We start from the raw sequence: 16,015 nt of genomic DNA, 5'->3' as shown, positions 1-16,015 counted from the left end.
AAACTTTTATTTTTAAAAATTTATCTTCTTAATTGAATTAAAATTTTATATTTTTATTATTTTATCTACTTCTTCGTCTCATTTTTTTGTTCTTTTTTACATTATCCTTTCAGATTTAAAATTAATTTAAAAAACTTTATTTGCAAGAAAATTAAACAGAAGCTACATTACAGATTTATTTGATTAGGTCTGTGATTTATATAACATAAGCTACATTAAAGATTTAATTATAATTGTAACATATATGATTTATATAGCAGGCCAGGTACGTAGAACTAGTTTAAGTTTAGGTTTAAATTGGGCATAGGAATAAAAGAACCAATGATAATTGGATTTAGTTAGGTCTAAATTTTGAAAATCTAACCCACATCTTTAATTTTGGTCTTAATCGTTAGAATTTGGTCATAACTTGATGAATAATTTCCTTCTGTCGCACTAGGTCTAAAAGAACCAATGATAATTGGATTTAGTAAGGTCTAAATCTTGAAAGTCTAACCCACGTCGTCGTTTTGGTCTAAATCGTTAGAATTTGGTCATAACTTGATGAACAATTTCCTTCCGTCACACTGGGTCTAAAAGAACCAAAGACAATTTGATTTAAATATCAATTAAGCTATTCGGCCCTCGATTAATCAGTCAAATGCATAGAAGATTTTTTCAAGTTCAATTTAATTTGACTCGCAATGTTAGTTCATTCAAAAGGGGGCTTCGGCAAGCCTCGCTAGCTAGCTACCTCCTTTCTGTAAATGTAACCTTTTCTCCACCACCACTCCTTTTTGGACTCCCACGAAAAACCACAATATAATAAATCAAAGAAAGATTTTAGTGAAAGCAGCGGCTCTGATCATTTTTTCAGTGCGAAGAAATACATACATGTGTGTGTGTGTGTGTGTGTATATATATATATATATTCTCTTCGACTGTCTAGTGAGATCTCCTTCAGATTTCTTTAACATCATGCATGGTGATCGTCAGGCCAACATGATCTCAACTTTATGCCTTCGTATCTCATCCTTTGTTTGCCTGTCAGTACTCAGTCTAATGCATCTACTTTTCTTTGAGCCCCCCCCTCCCCCCTTTTTTTTCTTCTTCTTTTTAATTATTTGAATATATAATAACATGCCTTTTGCAGGAAGCATGTTGATTCACTACTGTTGAGACTGCAATATTTTTATTTTTAAGATAAAAAAGAAAAGAGAGTAAGCTTCCTGTAAAGGTTGCCTTTGATTCAGTAATCTTTATACAATCTTGAGAAAGAGGGTCCTTTCTGATCTTTACAAAACTGTTTCGAGGTCATCAACTTCTTTGTCAACATAGAGGGAAATGGAGCTGGGGGTCCATTTTGGAATTGTGACAACACTTTTATTACCCTCTTTTTTCTCTTCACTAACGATCCTTTAGAACATTAAAGGGAAAATAAGAAAGGCGGACAGAAAAGAAAGAAAAACAAATTGAAAACAATTTTGGAATGGTCCCATGTTAGATACTCCATCGAAGATAGTGCTTTTTTAGAAATTTTATGGTGTTTGCAGAGCAGTGAGTGAGTGATATTTAATTAGCTTTTTTTAATCAATCTTAAAAAAAAACACAAAGAAGATAGAAAAATACAAAATTCATTACCCACTAAAATTAAATAATAAAATTGCTCTAATAATAACCAATAAAATAGCCAGAGCATTCTAGACTGTGAGCACTATAGACTGTGATCTATTCAAACTTCCACGTTCAAGGTTGGGATCGAATATTATAAGAAGAAGTATGAAAGAAACCTGAAGTTTAAATATGAAATTGATTAATAAAACAAAGGGAAATGAGCTTGCTATTCCATAACTAAAGCGTAGAGACAACAATAATTTATCTCCAAGAATACACAGCAATATGGGGGGGGAACACAATTATTTGTTTTGAGTTTGAGTGGGGGGAGAAAGGAGTCGACAGATGCATGGTATGTGAAAAGCCAATGAACCTAAACTGGGGTCCTGACGAGGGACATGATGCGAAGCTCTTGATTTGAAGAGATAATATTTGCATGCACGTATAATAGTCCTCCTGGTTTTTCCTCTTTTTTACTCCTTTATAGTACAAAAAACAATGCATGCAAATGAAGAAGACAATTTATCTCATTGCTCTCCAATATCATCATTACGATTTTTATTGTCTGTGTTTTTTTTCTTGGCATCTTAATTAATGTGTCGTTTTCTAAAGCCACAAAACGCACAAAAGGTGTCGTGTCCCACGTCGCGATACTGGATTCTTACATTTAAGTCCATTCCCTCTCTTTCTCTCTCTCTCTCTTAATAAATTGCGAAAGCATTGTTACGAAGTATATTAAGGGATATTCCAGGATGTAATAGTAATTTCCTTAAAGTGTTTTATTTAAATATATTAAAATAATATTTTTTTATTTTATAAAAAATATTTTTTATATAGCACATCAAAATCATATATAATATATCAATTTAAAAGTAGAAAAAATTTAAAATTTAAAATTTTTTTTAAATATTTTTGAAATGACATGCTCTAATATTATTGAATATATTTATTTTATCTGATGTGTGCTAGTTTTTAAATTAGCTTAAATAATATTTATATTTAATTTAATTTAATTGATTTGGTAAGCACCTCTACAATTTGTTTTTAGTCTCTTTAAATTTCCTGAACAATAAATTCCATTTGGGTTTCCTGCGCAGATAATGAAATCCATATTCTGACGCCCCTAAAAAAACAATGATATTGTAGAAAATAGATATTTTCTTTGATAAATTAATAGATATTCATGTAAAACATGTTCGTTGAATCTAAATTTTTTACATGTTCGTTGAATCTAAAATCATAATTGATAACGACTTCCATTTTGTTATTCGAAAAGAAAGTTAGTTTAAGTGGTATAGAATTCTAGCCCTTAATTTTGAACTCAATTGTCCACATTTAAAAAATATCAGTATATACATTTTTATTTATTTATTTAATTTCTCATTTATTAGCATCTTTGGGTCAGTGTTTTTTTTTTTTTCTAATCAAATCGATATATATATATATATATATATATATATATATATATATATATATTTGAAATCTATCGGTTAAGACATATCGTATCGTTTAACCATCAAATCAATATTTGATAATAAATGCATAAATTAAAAAAAACAAAAGCAATATTGAGAGACGAGCCAAAACCAAATAATTAATAACACCTGTATATATGAACAAGCTAATTTCAAGCAAGCTTTCATTTGTGGTTCAAAGGACATCATCGTCCACATCCCTTGAAGTAAGCTTCCTTGTCGCTCTTTATTTGTGGCTTGGATTAGGCTGAGTGGATTATCACTCAGAGATTTAGACTTGGCACTCTAGCGTCCTCCATCAAACCTAGCTAACTAGGGCAGGAACTTGGCAAAAGAAGGCAGATGAATCAGCGACTCCGTCGCTTCTCGTAGCCATACCAGGTTGTTAAATGGCACCGTTGTGCTCTTGCTGTTAGCCGAAAGAGCAGCTAGCTCGATGAACAGACAAGCACATAATTGAGTAGGGGAATTATTAACATAGATGCTGATGCAGCCATACATGGATCTTTCAGTCCTTCGTTGTCTGCAAAGAATCTATTGCACAGTGCTGGAGTATCTATTCTTTTACCAATACGAGGACGGCTCAAGTTGGCAAGTGGATGAGTTTTATCTCCTTTTTTAAAAAAGTAACCGGTCAGTAGCGCCGCACACTCCTTTGCGTGGTAATATGGTAATATTATTAAACTCAATCAAACTATCATATATTTAACAGCGGATTAATAATAATAAAAATATAAAATATATAAAAAATAAAAAGTATAAAGAGTATATTAAGTTTAAGGGGTGTAACCAAACACAATAATATTGGATTTGATTGGGAAGCCCGAATCAACTCTATTAAGTTCTACTGGAGTTTAAAAAATTATTAATTTATTTTTTTATGGTATAAAAAAATAAAAAAAAAATAAAAAAACAAAAAAATAAAATTAAAAATATTTAATAGCTCAATCAAATTTAAAAGAAACAGTCTTACTATCAAGCCAGACCAGGTAATTTTTAACATAAAAAATAAAAAAACAAACATATAAATAATATTTTTAGCTATAATAAAACATATTTTTAAAGAATCAATTAAATTAATAGAACTCAATTTCTATTTGCCTGACAAGAAATTATGATATCCCAAGTTTCGGCTATTTTTATATAATAGACATTTTCTTCTCGTTTGTCTTCTTCGAATTTGCAATTCTTTTCTTCTTCATTTTTTCACTTTTTTTGTTTTTAGTTTTTGGAAAAGTGAAATATAAAATTATGAATTATGTCTTTTTAAACATTCAATTTATTGAGTTGTTTGTTTGAAATATAATAATTTTATAAAAAATAAATTAAAATTAAAATATTAAAAAAAAAATTCTTTTACTGTTTACATAAATAATAAAGTTGAGTTCAACTCAAGTTTCTAAACATGAAGTATAATATAATATAATACAAATGAGGTATTTGCGGATCATCTAGGCTTCCCAAGCTTATTCTCTACGAGTTTGAGATGATAAAATCAGATTAACTGTTTAATTGATAAGGATATTTTTATTTTTAAATCTCTAATTACAATATGACTAAATACTTGATTTATACTTTGCTTTGGGTTATATATATAATAAAAACTGTTATACATGAGTTTTTTCAACATGTGTTTTATTATTTAAAATATTCTAAATGAAAATAAAAAAATTATACATACATTTCATTAAATAAATCAACAACTATATATTTTAATAAATGAAAAAAAACCCATAAACAATAACTAAAAAAATAGAGATCAAGTGTAAATTAAAATATTTAATATCACAAGAAAAAATATTTACCCGATTGTATATGCTAAATTTATTTATTAAAATAAATTTTATTTAATCAAAAAATAATAAAAATAAATACACATATTAAATTGATTGAATAAAATAAAAGAGAAAAAAATATTATGCAAGACTATACATCCTAGAAATATTATAATAAAATAAAAATATTTTATTTTAAAAAATAAAATTAATCTATACTAAAGATTAAAAAAAATTATAAATGGATAAATAAACTTCATAAAAAATTAAATGCATAAAAAATAATAATTAGTATTTAAAAGAGATTGCCTGAACAAAATGAAAAAATAAATATTAATATAAATACAAATAATTAAAAAAAAATACAGAATAAAAATTAATTTAAAAAATTAAAAACAGAAAAGAGAAAAAAATCATGCTTTGTTTAACCTAAGCTAGCCCACCTAACCCTTATTATTATTATTTTGTTATATACTGGGTGCATTCATTCATCCCCAAAAATATTTTGAAAATAAAATTAGATAATATATTATCTGATTTGTTTTTAGATTCCGGCCATCATGATAACCAAAAAATTAAGGTTTAAATTTTATTGACACAAAAATTTGTTTTTCAATTTATATTTTTTTTACTTAAAAGACCAATACAACACCTTACAACTCATAATAAATCTATTTATAGCTTTATAAAAACCAAAAAATAGTCCCAAAAACCAAAATTAACTCGAACAAAAAAAATTTACCAGATCTCATATCTAGTTTTTTCACAAACTCTATATGTAAAAAAAATATCTAATATAAACTCCTTTTATAAAATAAAATCATTTGACATAAATATCGATCAATTTGATAGTTTAAATTAGTGTCACCAGTATTTTTTTTATAACTAGAATCTAATGATCTCTCTCTTCTCTATCAACTATGAACTAAAAAATAATAAAAATAAATTTTTATGTTAAAATCAAATTAAAAAATATAAAAATACTAAAATTATATAATATATATTATTTTTAAAATTCAAAAACTAAAATAAATCTTTATTGAAATTTTTGATACACCCCGTATGTTAGACATCTTTTTAATTTCAATTTTTATTCTTTCAACTCAGCTACTGATTAAGAAATTTAAATTAAATTTTAAAAATCAAAATAAATTATTAAAAAATAGAACATGCGGCCAAATTAATTGTTATAATTGAATTGTTTTAATTGAATGAAAGGGGTAATATGAGTTGACTTAAGAGTACCAATTAATTTTTATATATAGAGCTAGCATTTGAGAAAGCAGGCTAAGATTTAATTTTATTTTTGTTTAAAATTAAATTTTTATATATTTTTAGATATTTTGATGTTTTAATATCAAAAATAAAAAATAATTTTAATATATTTCTAAATAAAAAATAATTTACAAAATAACTACAGTTACAGTACCAAACTCAACCACAATTACTTTCGGTGGTTTTTAATTTACCATACGGTAATTTTTAAGTGGAAAAAAGTGTCCTCTTTTGTACCAATCACAGGTGACATCTCGTATGAGTGCCATTGTATTTTGTACAACAGAGGAATCTCTATCTTTTTGTACCCTGATATGTAAGAAATATTCAAGTTAGTGGACCATACTGTATCAGATAATCAAGAAGGTGAAAGAAAAGATAAAATAAGGAATGTTACCTTGATGATTGAAAGAAATTAAGAAGGAATGTTAGCAGTGTATTTCTCGTTTCATGAAATTTTAATTTTTTTATATCATTTTAATGTATTGGTATTAAAAATAAAAATTAAAAATTAAAAAAATTAATACATTTGAAAATAAAAAAAAACATTTTAAAAAATAATATCAAGAAATATTCCAAACAACACCAGAATCACCTGGCTATTTCCAAACAAGCAACATGGTAATAATTTCAGACATGATATGTCGATCTTGGACATAACCTTCAGGGCCATTGATCCTTTAATTAACGAATCTTGTTCAGTAAAGAGGGGAAATATATATATATATATATATATTCAATGATGTCCTTAATTGATCGTGTCTATTTTCCGTTCTCACGTATCATCTACAAAGAGGTTTCTTCTACGGTATATTCTGGAGAGGATGCTTGTCTCCGCACACGTTTTCATTGCTTTGTTCAACATTAAAGCGGCTATAACACGCTCATGCTGGCACACCATGAGGCGAGTCACGCACAACAAAGCTGGACGGTTGATGAAGTGATGGGCTGGCCTCGCTAATCCACAATAATCCTACACAGATGTTGATAAATATATAAAATACTATAAAGAATACGATGATTTCATGAATAAACTTTAGATAATACTTTTTTTATATAATCATAATGACTCTTTAATATTTAAATAAGTAAATGTAAGATGATATAATAATATATAGAAATAGAAAAATTAAATGAAGTTATAAGAATTACATATTTTGGTGTAGGATGTGCATGCATGTATTAGCTAAAAAAATGTATAGCCTAGTTTTACTTTTGCTGTGAATGCTTTTTTTTAATTAAATTAATGTGGATATTGGACCGGTTTATATATATTTTCATTAATTTTATAAATTTTAAAATTAATCACCACATATAATTTATAAATTTTAAAATAATAATTTTCAAAGAATAAATATAAAACTAATTTAGCTTCTAGGAATTTTTGTAGGGCTTTAAGTTATGGAGCGTGGTGTGGTGGCCAATGACTCTAGCTTGTGGCCCAACTTTGTAGGAGTATCTATAGATGTGTGTAGCCAAGGACGAGATCTGAATTTCACGGTGATGGAGTAGTGTATTTATTAACTTAGTTCTTAAGTTTTCTTCAAGGAGGAGAAGATATACCATTGCTGCAGAAATTAATGTTCACCATCGATGATTGCAAAGAAATCAATATATTAGAGAAAAAAAATAACACTTGTAAATACTATCCATGCTTTTAGCTTGGGAAAAAAACAATGAGTATCCATGGTAACTTGTTAGTTATTGTGTTATATCATAGTTGTATTATGCTTATTATTGACAGAAATATTAGTGACGAGTAGCATTATTGACATGTAAAATAATATTTGTATTGTATAAAAAAATTATGTGTATATAAAAATTTGTGCATGGAAGATTTAAGTGTTTATTCATGAAAACTTAAAAAAAAAAAAAATATATATTAGATACAAATTAAAGTGAGGTGTTACGTCAGAATAGGAGTCGAAGTTCTAGCTATTTGGGCCAACAAAAATAGCCAGAAAAAACCAAGCCTAACTATTTAAGCTTGGCTTGAATGTTTATAATTTTTTATTAAATTTTAGTATCACAAAAAAGAAAGCAATAAGAAAACAATTAAGGAATTATAAAGCATGGAAAGAAAAAGGTACAGATAAAGCATAAAGCCAGAATAAATTTAACAAATTGAAAGATATGTTGATGAATTGGGGGATGAACTTGTTACAAGCTCAATTGTTTAGAAATATTGAATTTGATGACTAAGCATTTTAAAGTGTTAAAACAAGAAAATACTCTAGCGAATAATCTTGAATAAAAACAACTAATTAAATAAATATTATATCTGTTCAAACTTGCAACACCAAATAAGAGCTCCCAATGATGCCTCGCTTGGACTCTACTTGGTAGTCGATCCTCCTTATTTCTTGAGCATCAATTTCATCTGCAGTCCTAAATTTATAGAAAAGTGATTTGTTTTTGGTGTAAGCAAAAGTTTGATAGAGTACATGTTCTAGATCACAAAAATAGCCTATAATTAAATGCACACTATTATAAATGGATTTTCATATAAAAAAAAACATTGGATGACTTCTTCGTTGATCCTATGTTAATTATAAAATATTTAATTATATTTTTCAATGTTATTTTACGATTTTAAATAGATATTCAAATTAAAAGTTCTGAATAAGATACTTATTTATTATTGAAAATTGATACTATAGCTTTTATGTGTCTACTGGTCCATTAACTTATGAATTACCTATTCTATGCTAAGAAATATAATTAAAAAAAAACTAATTAGTTGGAGTGTGGGGTTTATTGGTTATTTAAGAGATTTTTAAAAGTGTGATAAATATTATTTTTTAAATTGATTTTTATTTAAAAATTTATTAAATATTTGCTTTTATTATACCATTTTTTAATTAATATTCAATAACTTAAAATAACAACAATAATAATAACAGCTGATAAAAAAAATACAAATAAAAAAAAATATTTAGTTCTTATTTACTAAAACACAATGGCCTTTTACTGTATTGAATATTAAAAGACTATAGTGATCCCAAATGTTTCACTAAACCATCTTAATTTCAAATTTTTAAAATTTGACCCTTTAATACTCTTAATATTTCATATTTTCTATTTTGATACCTAATTTTCTTTATTTTTAAATTTAGTCCATGTAGTTTCAATTAAAATCTATTTTGGTGACTTGATTTTTTTTATATATTTCCATTTATTCGGTCCCTATATAGTTTTGAGTATTTATGTTTCACCCATAAACTTCAATTTTCATTAAACCATTTTTATCCCTCTCTTTTTCATATTTTTCATAAACTCATCCATAAACATTATGGTCCCTGATATTTGATGTAGTTCATTTCAATTCAATAATTTTTTTTTATATTTTTCATTTTAGTCCCTATAGTTTTAGTTAAAGTCTCTTTTTGCCTCTTGATTTTTTTTATTTCTATTTATTCGGTCTCTATAGTTTTGGATATTTGCATTTCAATCATTAACTTCATTTTCCTCCAGTCTCAATTATTGTGAGTTAAGAGAGGAGTGAGAAAATTATTCGAAAAAAAAGAGAAGAGATAAAGCTTTGAATCGATCATATTCCAATAATAATAAAAAATGATTTTAACGTCAATGGGTTTGTAATGGAGAGGGGAGTTTGATGTAAGTGGTCTTGACATTCGACATTGCTGAAAAAAGTAGATTGTAATATGAAGTATAATTTTTTATTGAATTGATTTTGGTAGTTTATATCGATGAGGGTGTCTTTTTTTTATTTGTATTTTTAGATGAAAACATATTGAAAATTAGGTTTTATAATTCTAAAACTCAAACCCTGATTTTCATTAACTGGAATTTGTTGTCGTGAATAATGTATTATTTGTTCTATTTTTTTTAAAAAAACTTGAACAAATGACATAGTTCACTCATTTAAAAAAAAAAAGAAGATACAATTGGTTTTTTTCTTCAAAGTTATACTTCGGGCAAGTCCTTCCAGGCCTAGATTTTTTTTAAATGACTTTTTATTTTTAAATTTTTTTATTTAGAACAAATCTTTAAAATAAAATTATTAAAAAATCCAATCATGCCACCATTGAGCATGATATATTATCAATTATTTTATGAATAACTACAAGTGAATCTAATATATAGAATTGTTTTTATAAATTTGCTCATGAATATTCAATAAGAACAAAATATTTATTACTGTTAATTTTTTATATAATTTTATTAAATTATTATTTTTTCATTCGCAAACTTGAAAATTATTGATCCATGATATTTTTTTTATTAAAAATTTATTTTAAAATAATGATATGTTTTCATTTTTTAAGCAAGATGCCTCTAATATAAAAAATATTTTCTTCAAGAAAAAAGATAATTCTCATGAATATTTATTTTGATTACTTTTAGTTTTTATTCAAAAAATTCATATTGCTAATAGAAAAGATATGCTTTGTTAAAACACACAAAAAAAAAAGAATAAAAAGGGGGATTTTTACTAAAAAAGTTTATTTTTCTCCGGATCTTAAATCATTACTTTTTCTAGGAATATTTATTTTAATTGTCATAAAATCGTATAAAAAAGCATTCAAAAAGTGTCCGGGTGTGTGTGCATGCATGGATTACACATGGATTAAAGTGTGGACAGAGCATCGGGCGATGGGGGGAGGGCATTAATTAGGTTCCCTTGTTCCATCTCCTCACTCATGGCTATGAAGGGGCAAACTAGGCTTACGAATATGATTCACCTGGTCTAGAATCTCCTAAACATATGGGTCCTTTGAACATGATGATGATACCTTGCTTTGTTCTTTCTTATAAAGTTGTGATCAAATGTTAACAAACGAATATTGCAAAGCAGGGTGGGGAAGATATAGTGATTGCCATGTCTGATGGAATCTATGCATCATGTGACCACATATTAACCTGTCCCGGCACTGTGTACCGCAGCTGAAGGACGGCAGCTCCCAATCTACAGTGGAAATAATAACAATAATAATAATATATGAAGAAAAATTTCAATTTTTTTTTTTAAAAAACACTATTTTAACTGCGTTTCCTTTCCTATAATATATGGCCATGGCATAAACTTGATTAGCTTGTATTTTATATCCTGGGATGGATTTGGTTTGGAACATCAACACTCGTTATATAATCTGTCGAAACTCAAAACCAAATTACCCTTTTCAAATTTACCTTGAATCTACCAGTGTTCTGCATTCATCCTCTTCAATATATCTTGTACCTTAATACTTGAAACCCTTAAAAATTAACATTTGGCAATAATGCAGCAACGGAATAAACATTGTGAAAACAAGGGTTTTCACCACGCCATCCATTAGGTTACATAATCTGTCGAAACTCAAAATCACTGAATTCATACAAAAGAACATAATCTGTGAAGATGAAAAGTTGGAAAGTACTGTACCAATATCATCCACTAAATGTAAATTTCCAAGAATCAGAGATCTGCACAACAGAGGCTTAAATACTTAAAATTCAAGCAGAGGATACCTTCAACATGTCCTTTAAACATTTTAGTCACTGTCCTCAAAAAGTACATTTAAGCTCCTTGATGAAGTGTTTGTACCCAAGAAGCAATCTAGTCACCGCAATATGAACATCGAGGAGAAACTTTTAACCATGCTCCTCCAAACTCTGGAGGCGGAGGCGTAGCAAAACAATCAGGTAACATCATATGGCACTTGAGTTCAAGATAGCCCTCCATTAACCTTGCATGGCAAGACCACATAATAAATAAATAGATAATAAATAGTTATAAGCAGAAGCATGTATAAAAGTAATTGCAACTTAAGTAACTTGATAGCATACCATGGACAGACTAATTCGCTTCAACATAAAGCGCTAAAGCAGAAGATGGATTGTGATCTGGTACAATTACAACATAAAATTAGGAGTGGAGAAATAAAGGTTCAATTAGATATATCAAAGTAAAATTCAAAGACTATGCTCACACCTTCTGATTCCACTCGCAACCAATCCCGTGTGCATATTAGAGCTTGTCGAGTGTCTGGATTAAGGGAACTGCGATAACTATCAAGAACCCTGCCTCCAACACCAAAAGCCAACTCTGGTGAAACAGTTGACACGGGAGTCCCCAGAATATCTCGTGCCATCATAGACAAGATAGGGTACCTTGGTGTGTGGACTTTCCACCAGTTTAATATGTTGAAATCACAATTGCGAGGAAAGACAGGTTCTTCCAAGTATTTGTCCAAATCAGATATTGCACTCTGACCTTGAGAAGATTCATGGAGGAACTTGTCAAAGCCCTTTAACCTGTCCCTACTATCAGTACTGGTACTAGGTAAACTGCTGCCAGGTAAAGCTGACCCTTCATCAACCAAAGTTGAGCAGATAGAGTATGCATTAAAAAGCTCCTTTATGCCATCAGAAACTTCCTTGATTCGATCCAGGGCAGTACTACCATAAATCTGGGAATAGTAATACTCCACCAATTTCATCTTGAATCGAGGATCTAAGATGGCTGCTACTGCCAAAGCCAAACTGCACTTGCTCCAATATTTATCAAACTTGGCTTTCATCTTTGATGCCATGGAACTAAGAAAATCATCTGGGTTCTTACACCATTCAATTAACTGGATATGAACATCACAAATTTCAGGAAAATATCTGTTTGCGGTTGGACATTTATCCCCAGAAAAGATATTGGTGATTTCAACAAAAAGTTTCAAATAACCAGTGATGGATCTGGCCCATTCCCACTCTATATCACTTAAAGCTGATGTGTAGGCTGGATCGTGCTCTTGCAAAAAACAAGATGCACTCTTGTATCCTATGACTGTTTCGAGCATGAAGTATGTTGAGTTCCACCGAGTTGATGAATCAAGAATCAAATTCCTCTGACTGCTGATTCCAATTTGCTGGGCAATGTCATTGAACTTCCCTTGTATTACCTGTGAACTTTTAACATAGCTAACACTTCCTCGAACCTTTTCAGTCACCTCTTGAAGTGTTTCCATGGCATCTTTAACAATCAAATTCAGAACATGCACAGCAGAGCGAACATCAAACAATTGACCATTACTCAGCAGAGGCCTGTTTTGAGAGGTCCGATCCTTAATTCTGAGCACAATATCATCATCAGCAGAACAATCATCAAAGGTCATGGCAAATAACTTGTATTCAACATCCCATTCCATGAGACAATTTATAATCACTTCTGAAAGCACATCTTCAGTATGAGAAGAATCCAGTGTCACAAAATTTAGAATTTTCTGTTGTAATTTCCAATCCTCATCGATATAGTGTGCTATCAAACACATGTATTGAACATTTTCTGGAGAAGACCACATTTCAATAGCAAGGTTAATTCTTCCATGCAATCTATTTATCATCTCATACACTTTCTGCTTCTCTTTCATATAAAATTCCATACAAGAGACTTCAATGGAGCTATTTGGCACAAACTCAAACAAAGGCTGGAGATTCTTCACAAATCTTTTGAATCCAACATGCTCAACCATGGTCAATGGATAACCATGCAATATAATCATACGGGCAAGGTCGCGCTGACTCTGTTCTTGATCAAACCTACAACTTCCAAGGCTAATAACTTCATCTTTTCTCTGCTCAAGATCAGACTTCATAACCGTGGGCTTAATATATTCATCTTTTCTTTGTGCTTCATCATAACTAACATTGACACTTGCAACGTTAAGGGAAGTGTCCTTTTTCTTTTTCTTTGCCACAAGCAGTTGTGACACGTCATAATTAGATCTTTTAAGACATCGCAATAAGTGATTCCTTAGATGCGTAGTCCCACTATTACTTGACCCACTGAGCTTCTTGTCACAATGCAAACAAACTGCATAACATACATCAGCCTTCCTAATCCTTTGAAAGTGATTCCATACCACAGACGTCAACCTCTTTGGTTTCTTCATAGCTAACTCATTCGATACCTCCATTGAATAGGTTTAAACTAGCCAAAGTCTGCATCTCACAAGAATCAACAGAAATTGTGACTCATATTACCAACATCTTACATGCGACAACCAGATATAGAAATAATGTTCAGGTCATCAAGTGTACACATCAAAAACATATTTACAACCGATATAGCATAATTTATAATCCAACAGTGGACAAAATGCAGTTGCAAAAATTCAAGGAACTTGATCAAAATAGCCAAAGAAAATATCAAATGGGGAAAAGAGGAAAGAACTGCTAATTAACTGTGGTCAAACAATCTACGTTGAGGCATGCAAAACCAAAGTATACAGGGCCAATGAAGAACATGGCGTATGACAAATGTGAATCTACCTAATCAGAAAAATTTGCATTGATCCAACTGAACTGGACAATCCAAGGAATATAACATTCAAATGATCGAACCGACACCAGTATAGATTAATCTAGATCCACCAAATTTCAATTATACTACTCACATCACACAAGCTACCATCCTAATTGACAAAAGGCTGTTATATACAAAATGTAAGGTCATAAAACAAAAAACTGAGATGATTATTCTCCCTCAAACGCACTTTTAATGTTCCTTGCAGAATACCCAGAAATAGCTAACAAGATACAACCCGCACATCTTACTATCCACTAAGAGATCGCGCCATATCCGTGCATTTACAAATGAACCAATCATCTTAAAATCCCAAATTCTCATAAAACCAAATCCACCGTTTAAGCTTCAACCTTCCTCATAGACCATAACTCAACAGATACATACATACAAACCAATCCATCATCTCAAAATCCATAATTCTTGCAAAAATTAAACAGAAGTACCAATAATTCCAGCTTCAATCAGCTCTATAACTATCAAGAGCACACACATCAACAAACACTATAAAACACAGATGGGCCAACGTCAAAATCCATGTTTCCCACCAACAAAAAACAGAAAAAAAAAAAAAACCTTTTAACTTCACTTTCCTCTTTAACATCAATGCAAAATCTAATCTTTCAGCCATTATAACCATCAACTAAACAGTAACAGAGAATAGGCCATCGCAAAATACAGAAAATAAATATAAAATCGCATTACAAAAGGAAAGTGAAAGGCTTGCATATACAAGAACGAACCCAAAAAAAAGAGAGGATAAAAGCATTAAAAAAAGGTGAAAAATGGATGAGCAAAAGAGGGTCTTACATGGATTCTTGGATAAGCTTTGCCTTTTTGAAACCCACAGAGCCCGAACAGAGGATCCGGGAAGGTTTAAAATTTGGAAAAGATAGAGAGAAACGAGAAGATCCGACGCGGGGTTGTTGAAATTTGAGAGAAAACGGGTAAGGATCCGATTAGATATAGGGTGAAGATGGGTATGGGTTATGGGTTTATACCAAGATTATAATTTATTTTTTCAGAAAAAAAACCGGAGCTGGTGAAGATGGTGGCCGTGTAAAGAAGAGGTATGTTTGGACCAAACTGAAAATGATAGTTTGGACCATATTGAAATTGAATTTGGAGCTAAACCCATTCTAATGCTTGGGTCCCGTTTACTTGGGAGCGGGGCTAGGTTTTGGATTGTGCGGTGTGTGTGGGTTTTGCGCTTTGGATCTAATCAAGTTTCTATTTGGTTAAAGTTCTCAAGTGTAAGGGTCTTCTTTTCTTTTTCCATGTTTCTTTTTTCCCTTTTCAAGATTTCCGATGATGTTATATATATAAATTTTTTTTTCAAAAAACATTATACTTTGTTATATCATGCAAGATTTCCGATGATGTTATATATATAAAAAAAAAATTCAAAAAACATTATACTTGTTTGTTATAACATGTTTATTTTTTAAAAAAATATTTTTTATTTTTAATTAATATTTTTTATATTTTCAAATTATTTTGATGTGTTGATTTCAATATGATTTTTAAAAAATAAAAAAAAATATTTTAATATATTTTCGAGAGAAAAACATTTTAAAAATCAACCGCTATCATATTTT

The 16,015-nt window shown here is 29.5% G+C and overlaps 1 protein-coding gene across 3 annotated transcripts; it reads right to left on the bottom strand.

The window, feature by feature from the left end:
* Positions 1-11,372: 11,372 nt before the first annotated feature.
* On the bottom strand, positions 11,373-15,602 carry LOC105140415 (zinc finger BED domain-containing protein RICESLEEPER 1-like). 3 transcript variants are annotated; one of them, XM_011047236.1, is made up of 4 exons: positions 15,228-15,600; positions 12,054-14,053; positions 11,909-11,965; positions 11,373-11,808 (listed from the first exon to the last, which is right to left on the bottom strand). In XM_011047236.1, exons 2-3 carry the CDS (start codon positions 14,026-14,028, stop codon positions 11,919-11,921), a joined length of 2,022 nt encoding a protein of 673 aa, XP_011045538.1. In that variant the 5' UTR covers positions 14,029-14,053; positions 15,228-15,600; the 3' UTR covers positions 11,373-11,808; positions 11,909-11,918. The 3 variants fall into 3 exon arrangements, with proteins under 3 accessions (XP_011045538.1, XP_011045539.1, XP_011045541.1); XM_011047237.1 differs by lacking the exon at positions 15,228-15,600 and adding an exon at positions 14,384-15,221; XM_011047239.1 differs by having other exon boundaries at positions 11,379-11,803; positions 15,228-15,602.
* Positions 15,603-16,015: the final 413 nt, after the last annotated feature.

This window comes from Populus euphratica, unplaced genomic scaffold (assembly GCF_000495115.2).
Source record: "Populus euphratica unplaced genomic scaffold, PopEup_1.0 scaffold186.1, whole genome shotgun sequence".
Taxonomy (NCBI): Eukaryota; Viridiplantae; Streptophyta; class Magnoliopsida; order Malpighiales; family Salicaceae; genus Populus; species Populus euphratica.
Note: the sequence above shows the minus strand (reverse complement) of the source record. Positions and strands in the feature narration are given on the sequence as shown.

Bases quoted from the DNA above. Each gene is read 5' to 3' on its own strand.
- LOC105140415 (XM_011047239.1), bottom strand. From the start codon at position 14,028: ATGGAGGTATCGAATGAGTTAGCTATGAAGAAACCAAAGAGGTTGACG. The intron at 11,966-12,053 runs GTGTGAGCATAG...TAATTGTACCAG, and splicing joins GTTGCGAGTGGAATCAGAAG to ATCACAATCCATCTTCTGCT.